This window comes from Oratosquilla oratoria, chromosome 12 (genome assembly GCF_046742065.1).
Source record: "Oratosquilla oratoria isolate Oo_2021 chromosome 12, ASM4674206v1, whole genome shotgun sequence".
Classification (NCBI taxonomy): domain Eukaryota; kingdom Metazoa; phylum Arthropoda; class Malacostraca; order Stomatopoda; family Squillidae; genus Oratosquilla; species Oratosquilla oratoria.
This window is the reverse complement of record NC_134788.1, coordinates 40015078-40034453: the sequence shown is the minus strand read 5'-3', so window position 1 is coordinate 40034453 and position 19376 is coordinate 40015078. Positions and strand designations below refer to the sequence as shown.

The 19376-nt window shown below is 38.1% G+C and overlaps 2 protein-coding genes across 3 annotated transcripts; both read right to left on the bottom strand.

The window, feature by feature from the left end:
• Positions 1-3811: 3811 nt before the first annotated feature.
• On the bottom strand, positions 3812-17927 carry LOC143030700 (uncharacterized). 2 transcript variants are annotated; one of them, XM_076193884.1, is made up of 2 exons: positions 17865-17927; positions 3812-5691 (listed from the first exon to the last, which is right to left on the bottom strand). In XM_076193884.1, the coding sequence occupies exon 2, from the start codon at positions 5632-5634 to the stop codon at positions 4327-4329; it is 1308 nt and encodes a 435-aa protein (XP_076049999.1). In that variant the 5' UTR covers positions 5635-5691; positions 17865-17927; the 3' UTR covers positions 3812-4326. The 2 variants fall into 2 exon arrangements, with proteins under 2 accessions (XP_076049999.1, XP_076049998.1); XM_076193883.1 differs by lacking the exon at positions 17865-17927 and adding an exon at positions 7284-7416.
• Positions 13104-17430, bottom strand: LOC143030699 (uncharacterized). The gene is made up of 2 exons (XM_076193882.1): positions 16547-17430; positions 13104-15164 (listed from the first exon to the last, which is right to left on the bottom strand). The coding sequence occupies exon 2, from the start codon at positions 14547-14549 to the stop codon at positions 13650-13652; it is 900 nt and encodes a 299-aa protein (XP_076049997.1). The 5' UTR covers positions 14550-15164; positions 16547-17430; the 3' UTR covers positions 13104-13649.
• Positions 17928-19376: the final 1449 nt, after the last annotated feature.

Here is a 19376-nt window from a genome sequence, read left to right as displayed (position 1 = left end):
AGTATGAATATACATCTATGCAAAGCCTTGGTGAGACCAATAATAGAATAAACATATGTCCCTCTCAACACTATCAAAAAACCAACCTAATAGCTTAGTAAAGTACATTGGAACTAAACAAGAGGTAAAAGAAAATAGGCTAACTAGCTTAGCTACTCCCAATGAGTATACAAGGTGTGTCGTCCCCTTCTTTTCGTTACGCACTACCATTCCTTTCCAAACACGACCATCAGGCAGTGGCCCTCTTTCTGGTCTAAAAAAAAAAAAAAAAAAAAAAAAAAAAAAAAAAAAAAAAAAAAAAAAAAAAAAAAAAAAAAAAAAAAAAAAAAAAAAAAAAAAAAAAAAAAAAAAAGTTTGAATATCAAATACATTTTTCATATTTTGAATCAATTCAACAACCAGAATCTCTATTTGATGAGGATAACACCTGGATGAATCTTTACAAAGGAGGTAAGAGAAGTATTTGAAGTCATTTAACCCAGAAATAATGTGATGTTGAGGAACATGATTGACCATTGACCACAAAGCATCCCTGTTTACTTTGGGTCCAAAGTGAAACTTGAAGACTTCTCCAGTATTTAGAAACCACCATGAAGCCTTAATTTATCATTTTGCAAGAAAACTGAATTACGCAGGTCACATTGGAAAGGTTTTTCTCCAGTGTGGATCCTCATAATTATGATGTGTGAAATGACACTTCTGTCAGAAAAGTTCATTACACAGGTCACATTAGAAAGGCTTCTCTCCAGTGTGGGTCCTCATAATCATGATGTGTGAAATGACCCTTCTGTCAGAAAAGTGCATTACACAGGTCACATTAGAAAGGCTTCTCTCCAGTGTGGGTCCTCATATGTTGTGTGAGAATACCCTTTCGTGAGAAAGCTGCATTGCACAGGTCACACTGGAAAGGCTTCTCTCCCGTGTGGACCCTCATATGCTCTTTGAGAGTACTCTTTTCAGAAAAAGCAGATTTGCACAGGTCACACTGGAAAGGCTTCTCTCCAGTGTGGGTTTTCATATGCCTCCTGAGACTATTTTTACATGAGAAAGCAAAACCACACAGGTCACACTGGAAAGGCTTCTCTCCAGTGTGGGTCCTCATATGCATTCTGAGATGGTCCTTATATGAGAAACTAGAATCATACAAGTCACACTGGAAAAGCTTCTCTCCAGTGTGGGTCCTTATATGATGTGTGAGCCTATCCTTTACCGAGAAAGCGGAACTGCACAGGTCACACTTAAAAGGCTTCTCTCCCGTGTGGGTCCTCATATGCCGTGTGAGAGAATCTTTATGTGAAAAAGCAGAATTGCACTGGTCACACTGGAAAGGCTTCTCTCCCGTGTGGGTCCTTATATGCCGTGTGAGATTACTCTTTTGTGAGAAAGCAGAATCACAAAGGTCACAATGGAAAGACTTCTCTCTTGTGTGGGTGTTGATGTGCCTTGTGAGTTTATCCTTTTTTGAGAAAGCAGAACCACAGAGGTCACACTAGAAAGGCTTTTCTCCTGTGTCATTCCCCATATGTTGTGCGAGAGAACCCTTTTGTGAGAAATCAGAACCACACAGATCCTGCGTGGGTCATATGACCTTTGAGATGACTTTTGTGCTATCTGAGATCACCCTTTTCTTACAAAGTGGAAGCACACAGGTCACACTGGAGAGGTTTATCATGTAATATTTATGATGATCTGTGATATAGCTGTGCTGCAGATGTCACACTTTTTCGTAGTATGACACATGGAATCTACAGAAAGCTCTTCCTTCCAAACCAATGGTGATAAATGCCGTCATCCTGGAAAAAGATGTAATTAAAAGACTGACATCTAACTCTTTGAAATTGTGTAATACACTGTAATAAGATGATGGATTTTTCATATGTAAAGCATTTCATGCTAAAGAGTTTTTGTACCTAAACAAACCTTTTGTATATGCCATCACCTAACATAACATAGGTAGAAACAATAACAGATATGGAGCTATGACATATTGTGATCTATTTTTTCATTAGAAACATGCTGAAAATCATTCATTACCTACAAGCATACTCACCTCACCACAATCAGAATTACCTGAATTTTGCTATATTTGTTTTCCTCACATCACAACATTTGAAAGTGGGGAATGGCCCAGCTGGTCGCAGCAGAAATATTCTAACATACTCCATAACATTCCATGTTTGGGCTCACAAGACCTCAATCTAAACATGACCTACTCTAGGGTTTATTCAGTTCATCTCACTCAGATTTGTGATGCAAGTTATATTGTTTAAGATACACTGGTAGGTGGTGTACCTGTGTTATATATATTTTTTTTTTTTGTAAAATGTAATCAATAAAATTGATCTAAGTAGTTGTAGAGGTACTTTCCATATTTTTTCTTGTCACACTTCCTAAAATACCTTTTTGTCTAATGGAAAAAATATACATATAAGATATACCCACTAAAACAATCTCAGCAATAATGAAGTACTTAGGTAAGAACTGCTATCAAAGGCAAAATCCATTTGAATGTGGAATTAGTGAGAAGACAATGTATAATGCAAGAACTAGTGTTTTAACATTTTTATGCTACAGGTTATTTAATCACAGAAGCATAATATACACAAACCCAGTCATCTTTCAGGATGCCTGTGACATCTCCCTTACTAGTTGTGACATTTTTATGATAATGACAAAAAAGAAAAGAAAAAAAATCTTGTCCTCTTTGTGCAACCTTTATCTGATGTTAGTATTATCTCAGTTTAGAAGGTGCCCCTGCCTATTAACTTTAATCAACAGCTTTGGGCTCATTTGAGCATTTACCACATCACTCCTTCGAAGATATGAACACTATACAAGAACATAATAATAGTATGGATGGAGATCCCGGAGCAGCAGGAGGCCCCAGAGGTGGTAGCTGCCAAGCCCTGGAAGAGGCTGGTAGAAAAGAGGGTAGAAGGGTTGTTACATTTTGTAGGTGGGTTGTTTGTAAATAACAGCTGAGCAAACTGCACAAGTCTGCTTTGTGTTGCTAAAAAAATACTCTTGGCATATAAAAGCCTAAGCTAAGTGCCTGAGTCTGCTTTGTGGAGGTAATAAAATAGCTGTGCTCGGGAACTCAAATATATATTTACTTATTGCTGAAATGACACCCTTTTGTAACCTGAGAATTATGCAGAGACTTTAGATTATTCTAAGTAAACAATATTGCTGTAAAGGCTTGAAACAAAGAATCTGACTGGTGAAAGGGTGGAGAAAATTCTTATTGGTTCATAAATGTAAGATCATGCCCTACGGGGAGGATCTTAAATATAATGTTACAGATCATTGGACTAAGGAAATCACTACATCATTGCAAAGCTCACATAGAATCTTGTATACATGCTCTCGGGGGATTTCTTTGAAGAACTAGAGAGTGCACTGTATTCTATTGACTTAACAGAAGATATACAAGAACCTAGAAATTTGATTCTCCTAGACAGAAAATAACTAGTCGTCATATCAATAAGCGAGGGCTGACAGTGATGACTACACCAGGAATAGGTCTAACAGGGCACTAGGATTTATTGCAAGAACCATTACATACAAAAGTAAAAATCTAATCATTGAACACTATCTGGTGATAGATGTATCCTTTATTATGTGGCACAGTGTAGGTTTCTATCCTATAGAATATTAGTACAGTAGAATCAGTACAGAGGTGAATGACCAAAATGATACAAGGGCTTAGAAATTTACCATACAAAGACAAGGTTAAGAACCTTTACTTACACTCTCTGGAAAGAGTGTGGGGTGATCTAATAGAGGCATTCAAATGGGTTAAGGACTTTAACAAGGGTGATGCTGGCAAGGTCATCATATTAAGACAATAGGGCAGTACTCATAGTGATGGATTTCAATTGGACAAATTTTGGTTTAAGAAGGAAATAAGCAAGAACTGGTTAATCAACAAGGGTTAATGAATGGAATACACTTGTTAACCATGTCGTGAGCACTGAAACAATTCTTTTGCAAGAGAAAATCATATAGTTAATGGATAGGGATGAAAGGTGGTAAAGGACATAGATTTCCCTAGTGTAGGCCTTATGGTGTCTTGCAGTCCCTCCATTCTCACCAGTGTGACATCTCATGTGACTCTTCAAATTACCAGACTGGGAAAATGAAGCCTGACACACAGTACATTAATAAGGCTTGTCACCAATGCGAGTCCTCATGCAAATCTTCAATTCAAAAAGGAAAATGAAGCCTGACACAGAGGATATTTATAAAGGTTCTCACCTGTGTGAGGTTCTCATGCGTCTTTTCAAAGGAAAAGACTCGGCAAATGAAGTCTGACACAGAGTACATTTATAAGGTGTGAGTTTTCATGTGATTCTTCAAATAACCAGACCTGGAAAATGAAGCCTGACACACGGTACATTTATGAGGCTTCTCACCAGTGTGAGTTCTCATGTGACTCGTCAAATTACCAGACCGGGAAAATGAAGCCTGACACACAGTACATTTATAAGGCTTCTCACCAGTGTGAGTTCTCATGTGATTTGTCAAATGAGAAGACTGGGAAAATGAAACCTGACACACACTACATTTATAAGGCTTCTCACCAGTGTGAGTTCTCATGTGACTATTCAAACGAGAAGACTGGGTGAATGAAGCCTGACACAGAGGACATTTATGAGTTTTCTCACTAGTGGGAGTTCTTATATGCTTCTCATGAATGTGAGATCTCATGTGATTCTTCAAACTACCATTCCACGAAAATGAGGATTCACAGAAACTACATTTGTAAGGCTTCTCACCACTGTGAGTTCTCATGTGACTCTTCAAATTACCAGTCCATGAAAATGAGGAGTCACATAAACTACATTTATAAGGCTTCTCACCAGAGTGAGTTCTCATGTGACTTTTCAAACAACTAGATGAGGAAAATGAAGCTTCACAATGGGTACAATTAAAAGGTTTCTCCCCAGTGTGAACTCGTATATGTCTTTTCATACTACGTGAATCTGTAAATGAAGCCTCACAATATTTACATTTATAAGTTTTCTCACCTGTGTGAATTTTTGTGTGAAGCTTCAAATTACCAGAGTTAGAAAAAGAAGACGTACAAAAATTACAATGATAAGGTTTCTCACCTGTATGAACCCTCATGTGACCCTTCAAAGTATCAGATGTGGAAAATGATGCGACACAAAGGCTACATTCATAAGGCTTCTCGCCAGTGTGAGTTCTAATATGTCTTTTCAAATTAGCTGAATCAGAGAATGAAGACTCACAATATTTACATTTAAAAGGTTTCTCACCTGTGTGAGTTCTTATGTGACTCTTTAGAGCAGAGGACTGAGAAAATGCAGAGACACAAAGAGTACATTTATAAGGCTTTTCTCCAGTGTGAGTTCTCATGTGGCTTTGTAAGCCGCCACGCTGTGAAAAGGAAGACTCACACAAGGTGCACTTGTATGGCTTCTCACCAGTATGAGTTCTCATGTGCACCTTTAGAGAACCTTTGGAAAATGAACCATCACATACTTCACATTTGAAAGATTTCTTAAAACTTTCCTTTTCATAAGAAACTTTAGCACAGGATATATCAGAGTTTGTTTCCTTTTCAGATTTTCTATCATTAAATAACTGTTCTTCTGTCTTGTTATTCATCTTCAAAATATTTCCTTTCCTACTATATAACTGGTATTACTGTGTGCCTTCCTGTACCTTCAAGAATAAAAGGTCTATTACTACACATTTATATACTTCCTTAATATATACTTATTAAAATAATAATAGCAAATGAAAGCTGTTTAAATACTGAATTTGAAAAAGAAACTAACATAGGCATATACATTATTCTTGATATTATTTACTTGTATCAATGGTAAATATCTTTATACAAATTTTAACTTTAATGGGCAATGGACATTAGCAAATTTGTATACATGAATTATAACCCCCAAAAATTAAGCAACTACAGATGGCTTAACATTTGTTTAGAACAAAAACTGTAGTAGCCTCCTGGCCTCATGATGTGTCAGCAGATCAAGCCCTGCTCGGGCCTGTGAGCTTAAGCTGGGTGATAATTTAGTTTATTTGTCTATTGTTCTACTTGGGAAGCACCAGTTTATCTCCATTTCCCTCGTGACTTCTCACCTTCCAACTTCTCTCATTCTTTCCATTGATGTTTTTAGTTTCCTTAACCGTGTATATTGTAAAAGGTGACTGAAATGGGTTAAGTGATTGGGATTGGGGTTTCCATTTTCTGTATGTTTCTCCCATGAAGAGTTAAGGAAGACTCTGCTATCCACCTTGGAGGGAAAAGGCAACTGAGCTTGTGATTGCTTCTGAGGAGTGATGGATGCATTTTGTGTGTAAGGGGAGAAAGTTGAAAGTACATTTCAGAAAAGTAATGTGATTGATGAGATGTACAAGGAAAAATAAGGGCAGGTTAAATGTATATTAAGAATGCTGGTCACAGAAAATGGAGTTTTAAGTATTTGGGTGATGAATTACAGGGTAAAGGGAGTAAATGTCTAGGAGGAACAAAAGTAATTATGAAATATAAATGTTTGAAGATGAATGTAGACTAAAGGATGTTTTAAACCATGACTATGTGGGTTTACATGTGGCAGTGAATGGAGGAATGGATGTGGAGATGAATTAAAATGTAATAGAAGTAGAGAAATATGTAGTGAGGAAGTCAACTGAGGAGGGAAGGAAACTGTTGAACAGATTATATAGAAAACTACTGAGGGGATTGGTCACATGGAGATATTGCTTAAAGAAAGACTAGAAAAAAAAGGTGGATGAAGTGAGGAGGAAGATCAAGAATAAGGTACAGGGATGGTGCTTCAGATGCATGTGGGAAGAGTCCAAAAGACAGAAATAGATAGGGATTGAATCAACAATGCAATCCAAAATGTTGTCCAATTAATAAATTTCCAACACTAAATGAAAATTTACAATTTTCAGAATTCTGCTGATGGTTAGGTTAGGCAAGATTTTGCCACATGCTGGCTAGTTGAAAAAGAAAAGAAAAAGTGTTTTTCTACCAGAAACATTCACAGTTCTGGTTCAATTAGTTCACCAAATTTTCTTCCAGCCCATGCACAAAAATATTAATGAATAATAATAATAATAAATAAAATCTAATTAAACTAAAATTTTGTAGAGTTACTTATATTTCATAAGAGGTATTTAGAACATAGAAATCAGCATATTCAATAAAGTGGAAGACACAAACACACAGGCTTTCTACTGCCATACGAGTTCGTTGGCATATTTCCTACATTTCAGAAATAGCTATACCTCACCTTGTGTATTTCTTGTTAAATTATAATTCAAACTTTTTTATATATACAATTAGGCGGTTATTACTTTGGTGTATTTTGCCGGTTAAAGGTCACATGATAATTAACCTATCTTAACTACCAAATATCCTATTTTTGCCTGTAACAACAGGATGATTCAAGTACCTATGTTGATCCAGAGTTCCTTCTTGTCATTAGTCCAAATCTTGCTTATGAAACAACTGTTTTGGAATTCTCTCACAACACAACTTCCAAACCTTAGGTAATGTAGAAACTGATACATCTTGCTCTTGAAAATACAGATATAGACATATAGCTATGGCAATGAGTCTTACATATTTTAACTGTGTTCTATTTCTGTATCATACAAATTTCTTAACTTTCTTTTTCACATTTGAAAGATTAACTTTCTTAGGGAATTATTACATTGGATTAAGTTATATAACATTATAAGCTATTGGACAACACAAGTGTCCTATATCTGTGTTTGCATTATTCTGGATAATTCCCTGTAACTGTTGTGATTTACGAATTATAAATTTCCTCATGATCATTTATGTGTTATCATCATATTTATTATGGTTTTGTTTCAGCCACATCACCTCTCAGTAAAGCTAGACTACATTCACAAGCTACTCAATACTTTGAACATATAACTTATGCACATAAGTTTATATAAAAAATTAACACAAGTGATCTAAAATCTAAAACCTTACACCAGATTCCAGTCCTATCGCTTGACCCTCCGTTCTCGTTTATACCACAACCAAGGCTAAGTTTTGCATGGCGCATAGTAATACACCATACATATTAATAGACTTTTTTTTCTTGAATGCTAAGGCACAATAAAAGTAACAACTTTTGGCTTAAGTTTCATTGGCTCGAAACTCGTAGCAATGCAGTAGCAAATGACGGTCCTCTGGTCCTCCCATATATCTTTGCGAAAGAAGAAAATTGGACTACCAGGGTGAATATGTTTATATCACCTGCTAACAGCACTTAACAGCACTTTTCAGTTCTACTGAATGTCGATGTTGACAAACTGGGCCTGGACAGAATGACTCTTCGCGAGAGAAATGTGACAGGGGATATCACTCTCCGACCTTCGTCCCGCACGACTTTAACAAATAGGTTTGCAACATGGTTTGCCAACGAAACTATCTGCATGGTTTATTGAAAAGAAGTTTCTAAACATAGAATAAATAAATATAGACAAATAGACAAGAAAATGAATAGATTATATATAATGATAATAATGCATGCATAAATATACCAACAGCTTTTTTCATCTTTTAAGGGGAAGTAAAAAAAAAAAAAAAAAAAAAAAAAAAAAAAAAAAACGTAAAATCCACTTCCACCCATTCCATCCCCATATACCCCACTACCATTCTCCCCCTTCCTCCCTCTTATCTTGGCTTCTCGTGGATAAGGGGTCATCCCTGCATCTCACCCACTGCCCTGGGTCAGAAGCAATGTAGCAAGACACACCACATCCATAGCAAGGCTGCTTCATTTAATTGGCGGCCCCCGTTCTCCGTCCCCTCGTGCAGAAAAAGAGAAGACGCAGAGAAAACCCTTCCGGCTGCGTCAAAATATCAATCACGCATACTACCTCACCTCCCATGCACTACAGCCTCATCCATACACAACCATTCTCCACTCACCCTTATGTTCCTGTCTTCTTTCTTCCTTCTTCAACAGACGTTACCCTTTTTCCTAATGCCCCTTTTACCCCATCCATCCATTTCATCCTCGGTCGCGTCCTCATGTTCACCCCTTTTACCTCTGTCATCCAAACCTCTTTTACTAATCTTTCTTCACTCATTCTTTCCACGTGTCCAAAACATCCCAATGCTCTTTCATCAACCCTACTTCCCAACTTCCTTTCCACCTCTGCTCTCTCTCTCACCTCTTCGTTTTTCACTTTATCCAGCCTAGCAACCCCTATCATACTTCTCAGGCATTTCAACTCAAACACATTCAAACTCCTCTCTTATGTTCCATGTTTCTGCCCCCATACAGTGCTGTCGGCACAACAATTCCTTCATACAATCTCCTGTTACCAAATATCTATATCTCATTACACTTTTTAACCCCCATGGCATTTACTTTCAATCTACATTCTATCTCCACCTCCACTCCCCCCTTTCCTGCCATATTCGCACCCAAGTACCTAAAGCTATCCACTTCCTCCAGTCTCTCTCCCTTAATGCTCACTTCCAATTTGCTGCCACATTCTCCCCTTGCACATCTCATCACCTTACTTTTATTTGCATTTATCTTCAACTTCCTTCTTATCACACCTTCCCAAACTCTGTCACTAACTTCCTTAATCCCTCCTCTGATCCTGCTACAAACGCAGTGTTGTTAGCAAACAACAAATGGCTTATCTCCCATTTTCTTCATTTCTTGAACCATCTCCAATCCTCGGCCCATTAACATTTCGTTTTTCTCTCTCACCACTCCACCCATGTATAGATTGAACAGCCAAAGCGACATAACACATCCCTGGCGAAGTCCCATCTTTTTCTCAAACCACTTGCTCTTTCCATTTCTAATTCTAACACAGACTCTAATACTCCCGTAAAAACTCTTGACCGCTCTTGAGAGCTTTTCTCCTATCCCAGATATTCGCAATACCTCTCACAGTGCCTTCCTATCAACCCTGTCATAAGCTTTTTCCAAATGCGTAAAGCCCCCTGCCAAAATAGAAAAAAATATCCTTATATTTTCCGAAAGCTTTCTCAAATATCTTCCTTACTACAAATTTCTGATCCACGCAACCCCTACCTGACTTTAACCCACACTGTTCCTCGCCAATTACTCCTTCAGTTCCTCTACTAATCCTCTCAATAAAAAATCATTCATAAGTTTTTCCAACTACATTCAACAAACTGGTTCCTCTGAAAATACTACACTCACACTTGTCCCCTTTTCCATTTTAAAGTGGAACTATACAAGCACTTTCCCAGCCCCCGGCAATTTACCCTTTTTTAGACAGATATTAAACAACCACACCAGGCAGTCCACCATCAATGTACCTCCCTTTTTTTAGACTCTCCGTATAACACCCACCCAACCCAGGTGCCTTACCTGCTCTCATCATTTTAACAACTACTTTCAACTCATTGTTCCTTATTTCTCCTCCATTTTCTTCATTCGTCACTGTCATCTTCATAGCGCGTCCCACTGCAACTACCTTTCCCTTCCTATTTTCCTTCACATTTAGTAACTCCCTAAAATAATGTCCATTTTCCTCTTACTGCCATCTCTTAAATTATCATCTCTCCATCTCCACCTTTCACCCTTTCTTCTCTACTTGGTTCGCCTTCTCTTCCTCTCTTAATTTCCTTCCAAAACATCTTTTATAACTTTCAGTTTTTTGTCATACATTTACCCCGTTTCGTATCTCCTCTCCTCTTTCTCAACACTAGTGTCTTCAACTTATTTTGATATGCAAATAATCCTTGCTCAAAATTATTTTCGAGAGGACTTTATCGATATATCTAATACCATTTCAACATTCAATAACTTTCGTCTTTAATATGTTACATTTGTGCACTGACGACAATATGACGTCACAGCAGGGTTGCACCGCGCTCGACATCAACTTTTGAGTGCTTAACCCAGGGGCACAACTAGGAGTTCAAGAAGCGGCAGTTAGTTATTCTTCACATTGCTTTCGAGTCTCGCATTGAGATATTGCTCTCCTGTTCCTTGGTAGTAGACAAGACGGAGAGGGCTACAAGACCTGAAAACGGGAGTCATAGCAGGCAAGGAAAACCTAATCTTGTTGAGAAAACATTTGTCTAAAGGCTACGTCACACTACGCGTCACATCGTGGGGAACTGATCCTGGCGGTCCCCGCAACACATTCAAAATGAGGCGCGTGGGGAAATAGTTTCGCGCCACTGTCCTCCCACCAGTGAAGAATTGATGAGGCAAGAAAAAGAAACACCAAACCTCCTCACTTATCATGTCACAGAAGTTGTAGTTCTACTGGCATCGTGAGGACGTTATCTGATAGAACTGTACAAGGATAATGTGTGCCCGCGGCAAGTGAAACATCTGTACGAAAATAGAAATGCCAGAGATGAGGCGGTTTGGTGAGTCTTCTGTTGCCCGTCACCAGTCCACCATTGATGGGAGAGCAGTGGCGCGGGTTAAGTGCCCCGTTCGTCTCAATTTGTGTGTGTTGCGGGGACAGCAAGGGTCAGTTTCCCACGATTTGACGCGTATTGTAACGGGGCCTTGATAGTCGTAGAGCTGTGCCTGAGGCAAAGGAAAGTTCGTCATCTATGGCAAATTTTGCATGGGATAGGGGTTTTGACAATGATTTCAAAGGCGTCTGTCGGCTTCCCAGTTTGTGTGGAGTAAAAGTTTTTCCAGCACAGATTCGAAGGCACGAAGTTTTGAAATGTTTTAAGAAGTGGCGTGCACAATTCTGGTGGTTCCTGGGGCCACCTCCTTGATTGCGTGTCCAAACATTCGAGAAATACGATAATAGATGATCATTTGAATGCGTGTAGACAGATGGGACATAGACACCTTTACCCAAATTGAAAATAAATCAAGCAAATTGACCAAGTTCTTTACCCCCAATCAGTTATCTTCCTCTTTGATTGGACTTCCCCAGCCCCCTTCATTTGGATACCCTGGTTCACCGCACTTTCGCCCCCCCTCCCCCCTAATGCCACTGGTTTCAGGGGAGGAACACAAGAAAGGCGTGTGCCGTGGAGCCGATCTACAACCCGAGTCTCTTCAACGATTGGGAGGAGTGTTGACAAGATGTATCAGCGTAGTGTCTTTCCATCTGCGTCATCGAGAAAAGAGCTTGGTGACTAATTTTAGACGGAAAATGGAACAAATTATATAAGTAGCTCATTGGAGAAGGCGGGTAGTATGTGGAGGGCATTTGACCCAAGGCAGTTGGCGGATTCAGGGATGACCTGTCATCCATGAGGAGCCGAGATGGGAGGAGTGGAAAGGGTGGTGGAATGGGTGGGAATAGGTACATGTCTCTGACTTAGCTACCTCCCTTATAAGAGGGGAAAAACTATTAGCATATATATTCTAATGGGAGGATTTTGATTTCTGTATACACATCCAATTAGATTGGTCTTGGTTCATCATACACATTCTGTAATGCTTTCAAGTTGTCTGAATTAGTCTTACTGATTTTTAGGAACCATGGTGTGAAAATGTAGTCAAGGGTGGTTCTTATTAGATATAGGTTGTATTTTGTTTGGGCAAGAATTGCAACAGCTCTGCATGTTTATGATTATATTAGTATTTACTTGTGTTTGTTCTTATGTTTGAGATGTTTTTGGTAGCAGCTTTAGGAGTGTGTTGGTAGCAGGTCCAGTTCTTGTGTACTTTTGATGTTCTGAAGTCTAGTGCACTAAATGGATGTGTGTCCATATATATTGAGTCTTGTGCATGCACAGCATGTGAAGGGTCTGATTCAATGTTACCAGTCACTGGGAGGTGGAGAAGGGCAAGCATTGGTATACTCTAAAGATGACTAAAAGATAATAGTATAGGTTGGATATAAGTAGACATGTTGTGAAAGGGTGTGAACATGGTGCCTGTTTCAGAGACCATGTACCATGATGGGGCTACACCTCCATGTGGAGGTAATCAATTGTAATGTGTAACAGGTCGGCTGGTCAATCCACATACCATCCATTTCTTGTTACTATATAATGATGCTGCTGTTACTGCAGTTTCTTGACACAATTACATAATCATTGTGAAAAGGAATGAGGAGTGTTAGTGAATTTGAACCTTAAATCCAGGCAATAGTGTAAGTGTAACAGGGCATTAGAATTTATTGCAAGGACCATTACATACAAAAGAGCTAATCAATGAACACTATCTGGTGATAGATCCATCCTTATTATGTGGCACAGTTTAGTTTTCCATTGTATAGTATATTAATTCAGTAGAATCAGTACTGAGATGAATAATCAAAATACAAGTGTTTAGAAATTTACCATACAATGACAAAGTTAGGCATCTTAACTTACACTCTCTGGATAGAAAGAGTGTGTTGGGTGATCTAATATAGGCATTCAAATGGGCCAAGGGCTTTAATAAGGGTGATGCAGGCTAGGACATCATATTAGACAATAGGGCAGGACTCATAGTAATAGATTTCAATACAACACATTTTGGTTTCAGAAGGAAATAGGCAAGAACTAGTTAACCAACAGTGTTTAATGAATGGAACAGACTTGTAAACCATGTGGTGATCACTGAAACTGTTGTTCTTTAAGGAAAAAATAGTTTATGGGTAAGGATCAACGCTGATAAAGGGGATAGAACTCCCTAGTGTTGGCTTTATGGTCTCTTGCAGTCCCCCCATTCTTAAGTTAATTTCTTGGTAGTGTGAGTTCTGAGGTGCCTTTTCATATTGTAAGATTGACTAAACGAAGACATGCAAATAGTACATTTATACGGCTTCTCACCAGTGTGAGTTCTCATGTGACTCGTCAAATTACCAGACATGGAGAATGAAGCCTGACACACAGTACATTTATACGGCTTCTCACCGGTGTGAAGACTCATGTGACTCTTCAAATGATGAGACCGGGAAAATGAAGCCTGACACACACTACATTTATACGGCTTCTCACCAGTGTGAGTTGCCACATGACTCTTCAAAAAAGAAGAATGGGAAAATGAAATCTGGCACATAGTACATTTATAAGGCTTCTTACCAGTGTGAGTATTCATGTGACTCTTCAAATGAGAAGACATGGTAAATGAAGCCTGACACACAGTACATTTATACGGCTTCTCACCAGTGTGAGTCCTCATGTGGCTCTTCATATGGTGAGACTGGGAAAATGAAGCCTGACACACACTACACTTATACGGCTTCTCACCAGTGTGAGTTCTCATGTGACTCTTCAGATGATGAGACATGGAAAATGAAGCTTGACACAGAGGACATTTATACGGCTTCTCACCAGTGTGAGTTTTCATGTGAGTTATCAAATGAGAAGACTGGGAAAATGAAGCCGGACACACACTACATTTATAAGGCTTCTCACCAGTATGAGTTCTCATGTGACTCCTCATATCATGAGACTGGGAAAACGAAGCCTGACACACAGTACATTTATAAGGATTCTCACCACTGTGAGTTCTCATGTGACTCTTCAAATGATGAGACATGGTAAATGAAGCCTCACACACACTACATCTATAAGGTTTTTCATTAGTGTGTGTTCTTATATACTTCTCACCACTGTGAGTTCTCATGTGATTCTTCAGAGTCCTAATCCATGAAAATGAGGAGTCACATAAACTACATTTGTAAGGCTTCTCATCACTGTGAAAATGAAGTCACATAAACTGTATTTACGAGGTTTTTCATCACAGTGAGTTCTCATATAATTTTATCAAACTGCTACTTGAGGAAAATAAAGCTTCACAATGGGTACAACTATTAGGTCTCTCGCCTGTGTGAATATGTCTTTTGATAGAACCTAAATTTGGAAATGAAGACTCACAATATTTACATTTTTAAGGTTTATCACCTGTGTGAATTCTTATATGTCTTTTCATGCAACCTGAACTTGTAAATGAAGACTCACAATATTTACAAAAAGGTTTTGGTGTGAGTTCTCATAGGACTTTTTAGATCAGCTGACTGAGAAAATGCAGATACACAAAGAGTACATTTATAAGTGTGGCTTCTCATATGGCTTCGTAAGCCACCACGCTGTGAAAATGAAGACTCTCACAAGGTGCACTTCTATGGCTTCTCATCAGTATGAACTCTCATGTCTACCTTTAAAGAATCTTCTGTCTTGTCATTCATCCTAAAAAAAAATTCTTTCTCACTGTACCACTGATATATGTGCCTTCCTGTACCTTTAAGAATAAAAAAAAAAAAAAATCTATTACTATACATTAATATACATACTTCCTTAGTATGTATATTATTATTAAATAATAATGATAATGAAAGATGTTTAAATATTGAATTTGAAAAAGAAACCAACATAATGTTGGCTTATACATTCTTAACACTAAATATCTTAATATAAATTTTAACTTTAATAAGCAATGGACATTAAAAAAATTGTACACCTGAATTATCACCCAATAAAATAGAGCTACTGCAGATGGCTTAACATTTGTTCAGACCAAAAACAAATTTATTACGCTGCACTAGCCTCCTGGCCATAATCACTGTGTCAGCAGATTGAGCCTCGCCCGGGCCAGTAAGCCTAAGCTGTTTACTGGGGAGGTTACTCCCTTTGCTGGGCACCACAGTCGGGGGCTCAAGGTTGTATCACTCATTCTCTTTTACTCAGACTAATAATAAACAAAGAAAACATTATCAAACCAATTAACAGAATCCATGGGTAACTCATGTACATACATACATATATATACCAAAGGCTTTTTCCCCCTTATAAGGAAGGTAGCCAAAAAAAGGTATAAACACCATTCCCACCCATTCCATCCCTAAAACACTCCACTCCCCTCCACCCTCTCTCTTACCTTGGCACCTCCTAGATGGTGGGTCATCCCTGCATCTTGTCCACTGCCCTGGGTCAGAGGCAGTGTCACAAGACACAGCAAGGCCACTTCATTAAATCAGTGACCCCCCCCCTCTCCATCCCCTCATGCAGAAAAGAAGGTGAGGAGAGATCCCTTCGGGCTCCATCAAATTTTTCTCCCACAAACTAACTCATCCCTCATCCCCCCACCCATTCCACCTCATGCATCACAACATCATCCATATACAGCCAATCTCCATTCACCCCTGTCTTCTGTCCTCTCCTGTCCTTCCTCAGCAGACATTGCCCTCTTCCCCAAAGCCCCTTTCACCCCATCCATCCATCTCATCCTAGGTCGCCCCCTCATGTTTACTCCCCCCACATCTGCCTTCCACACCTCTTTTAATAGTCTTTCTTCGCTCATTCTTTCCATGTGTCCAAACCATCCCAATACTCTTTCATCCACCCTATCTCCCAACTCCCTTACCACCCCTGGTTTCCTCCTCATTTCTCACTCTATCCAGCCAAGTAACCCCCATCATACTTCTCAGACACCTCATCTCAAACTCATTCAAACTCCTTCTCTCTTCCTCTCTTACGTTCCATGTTTCTGCCCCATACAGTGCTGTTGGCACAATCACTCCTTCATACAATCTCCTCTTATCCTCCATTCCCTTCTCTCAATCTACATGTAGGAAGAGTGTAAAAGAGAGAAAGAAGTAGACAATATAGTTTAACATCACATACCTCCACCTAGTGGGACGCTAGGGCAGACCCTTACAGAAGACTTTGTAGCATGGAATTGAATGAACCATAATGCCCTTGGTCCAACTTTGCTGGTGGCAGGGTTCGAACCCCCATCCCCTTGACTTTCGCTGCAAGTAACAACGCCCTAACTCGCTTGGCCAGTGAGTAGATAGGGATTGTAAATGAATAGTGCAACCCAAAGTAATGGTCTCATTCAATTCATAATTTTCCAACACTAAATGAAAGTTTTCAATTTTCAGAGTCCTGCTCATGATCAGGTTATGCAAGATTTTGTCACATGCTAGCTAGTTGAAAAAAAAAAAAAGTTTTATTCTTTCAGGAACATCCACAGTTCTGGTTTAATTAGCTCACCAAACTTTCTTGCGGCCCATGAATAGATAAAAAAAATGAATAATGATAATGAATAAAATGTAATTATAGCTATACACAACCTTGTGTTTTTCTTGTTAAATTATAATTCAAACTGATTTTTTTTATAGGTAGTTATGACTTTTGTGTATTTTGCTGGTTAAAGGTCACTTGATAATTAACCTAGCTTAACTTAATAAATATCCTATTTTGGCCTATCATAACAGTATGATGAAAGTTTCACACAGGAGCAGTTATAAGATGAAAATAATGATATGTGAGAACAAAAGTTTTAAATTTTGTCAACCTGAGTCCTCCCTCTACTTCAAGTACCTATGCTGATCCCTGGAGTCCCTCCTTTGTCATTAGTCCAAATTTTGCTTTTGAAACAACTGTTCTGGAATTCTCTCACAACACAACTCCCAAAGCTTCGGAGGTGTAGAAAGTGATAACACCTTGCACTTGAAAATACCAATATAGATGTATACTCATGTCAATGGGTCTTACATATTTGTAACTGGGTTCTATTCCTGTATCATACAAACAAATTTCTTACCTCTTTTTTCACATTTGAAATATCTAACTTTCCTAGGGAATGACTGCATTACATCAACTTAGGTTATGTTACATTATGAGCTACTGGACAATATCAATTTCCTATGAATATCTGTGTTTACATTATCCTGGACAATTTCCTATAACTATTGTGATTTACAATTTATGAACTTCCTGAGGATATTATATCTGATAATATGTTATTATCATCTGTCTGAAGGCATCTTGATATTATTATCATGTTTGTTACGATTTCATCTCAACCACACATCTCTCAGGAAACCTAGACTACATCCACCAGCTACTCAATACTTGGAACATATAACTTATACATATGACTTAAAGTTTATACAAAAAATAGATAACACAAGTGATCTAAATCCTGAAACCTTACACCAAAACTCCAGTCGTATCTTTAGCTTTCCGTTCTTGTTTACACAACAACCAAGGCCATGGTTGCCATGCGTATGATAATACACCAGACACTTTAATACACATTTTTTATTATGATTTAAATGCCAAGGCACTATAATAATGACACTTTGTCTTAAGTTTCATTGGCTCGAAACTCGTAGTAATGCAGCGGTCATCCTAATTATTAATGATTAAACAATACAGGGGTATAACAATACCATATAGCACATATCCAATGCAGTTGTCCTTAAAATAATAGGGGTCTCACTAATCGCCGACCAAAGCCGACCAAACCCAAACAATGACGGATTTTGCTCAAAGGCACAAGTCTTTATAAAAAATTAGCATATGGTTGCATTATTTGGCCTAATTTCGGATCTTTCCTCTTATTGCCCCACCACTGTTAGGTTAGGTTAGGCGAGTGGAATTCGAGTACTTGCTGTGCGATCTTTAACTAACCTAACAGTGGTAGGGCAATAACAGGAAAGATCCCTATTTTCTTTAATATGTGTGATTTCCATGTAATTTGATAAAAAAGAAGTTACGTTTTTATCCTCTGCAAAATTACCGACCACAGCTACGAATACAGTCCGACTCACTAATAACCGATCAAACCCGAACAAACTGTTTTTGCTGAAATGCATGATTTTATATAAAATTTTAGCATATGGTTGCATTATTTTACCTATTTTCTTTAAGAAGAAATGTGTGATTTCCATGTAATATGATCAAAGAGAAGTTACGTTTTTATCCTCTGCAAAATTACCGACCATACGTACGATTCGTCCAGCCCGCCATCTATGATCACTGATCAAACTTCACTCTATTAAGTTTCTTGCTATTGTGTTATTAGTGTAATAGACTGCATATAGTTGAAATATTTGAACTATTTTCTTTAAAATGTGTGATTTTCATGTAATTTGATCAAAGAGAAGTTATGTTTTAGCCTCTGCAAAATAACCGAGCACAGCTACGAATACCGTAACAAATTAGCATATGGTTGCATTACTTGAACTATTTTCTTTAAAATGTGTGATTTTCATGTAATTTGATCGAAGAAAAGTTACGTTTTTATCCGCTGTAAAATTACCGACCACAGCTGTGAATACGGTCCAGCCCGCCATCTATGATCACTGGTGGTATGGATCAAACTGCACTCTATTAAGTTTCTTGCTGTTGTGTAATAAAGGGAGAATAGCTCTTGGTACGTTTATACATACATACAAATATATATATATATATATATATATATATATATTTATACATATATATGTATATATAGATATATATATGTATATATATAAATATATATATATAATATATGTAATATGTATATATAAATATATATATATATATATATATACATACAGTCACTATCCGAGTTACGACCTAGATCGGTTCCGACCAACCAGTCGTAAGTCGAATTGGTCGTAAGCCGGCTCCCATTCAAAATGGCCGAAATGAGGGTTATACTCTAGGATACATGACATAA

What these genes read in the sequence shown, in the direction of transcription:
- LOC143030700 (XM_076193884.1), bottom strand. Translation starts at nt 5,634, where the DNA reads ATGAATAACAAGACAGAAGAACAGTTATTTAATGATAGAAAATCTGAA.
- LOC143030699 (XM_076193882.1), bottom strand. Translation starts at nt 14,549, where the DNA reads ATGAGAACTCACAGTGGTGAGAAGTATATAAGAACACACACTAATGAA.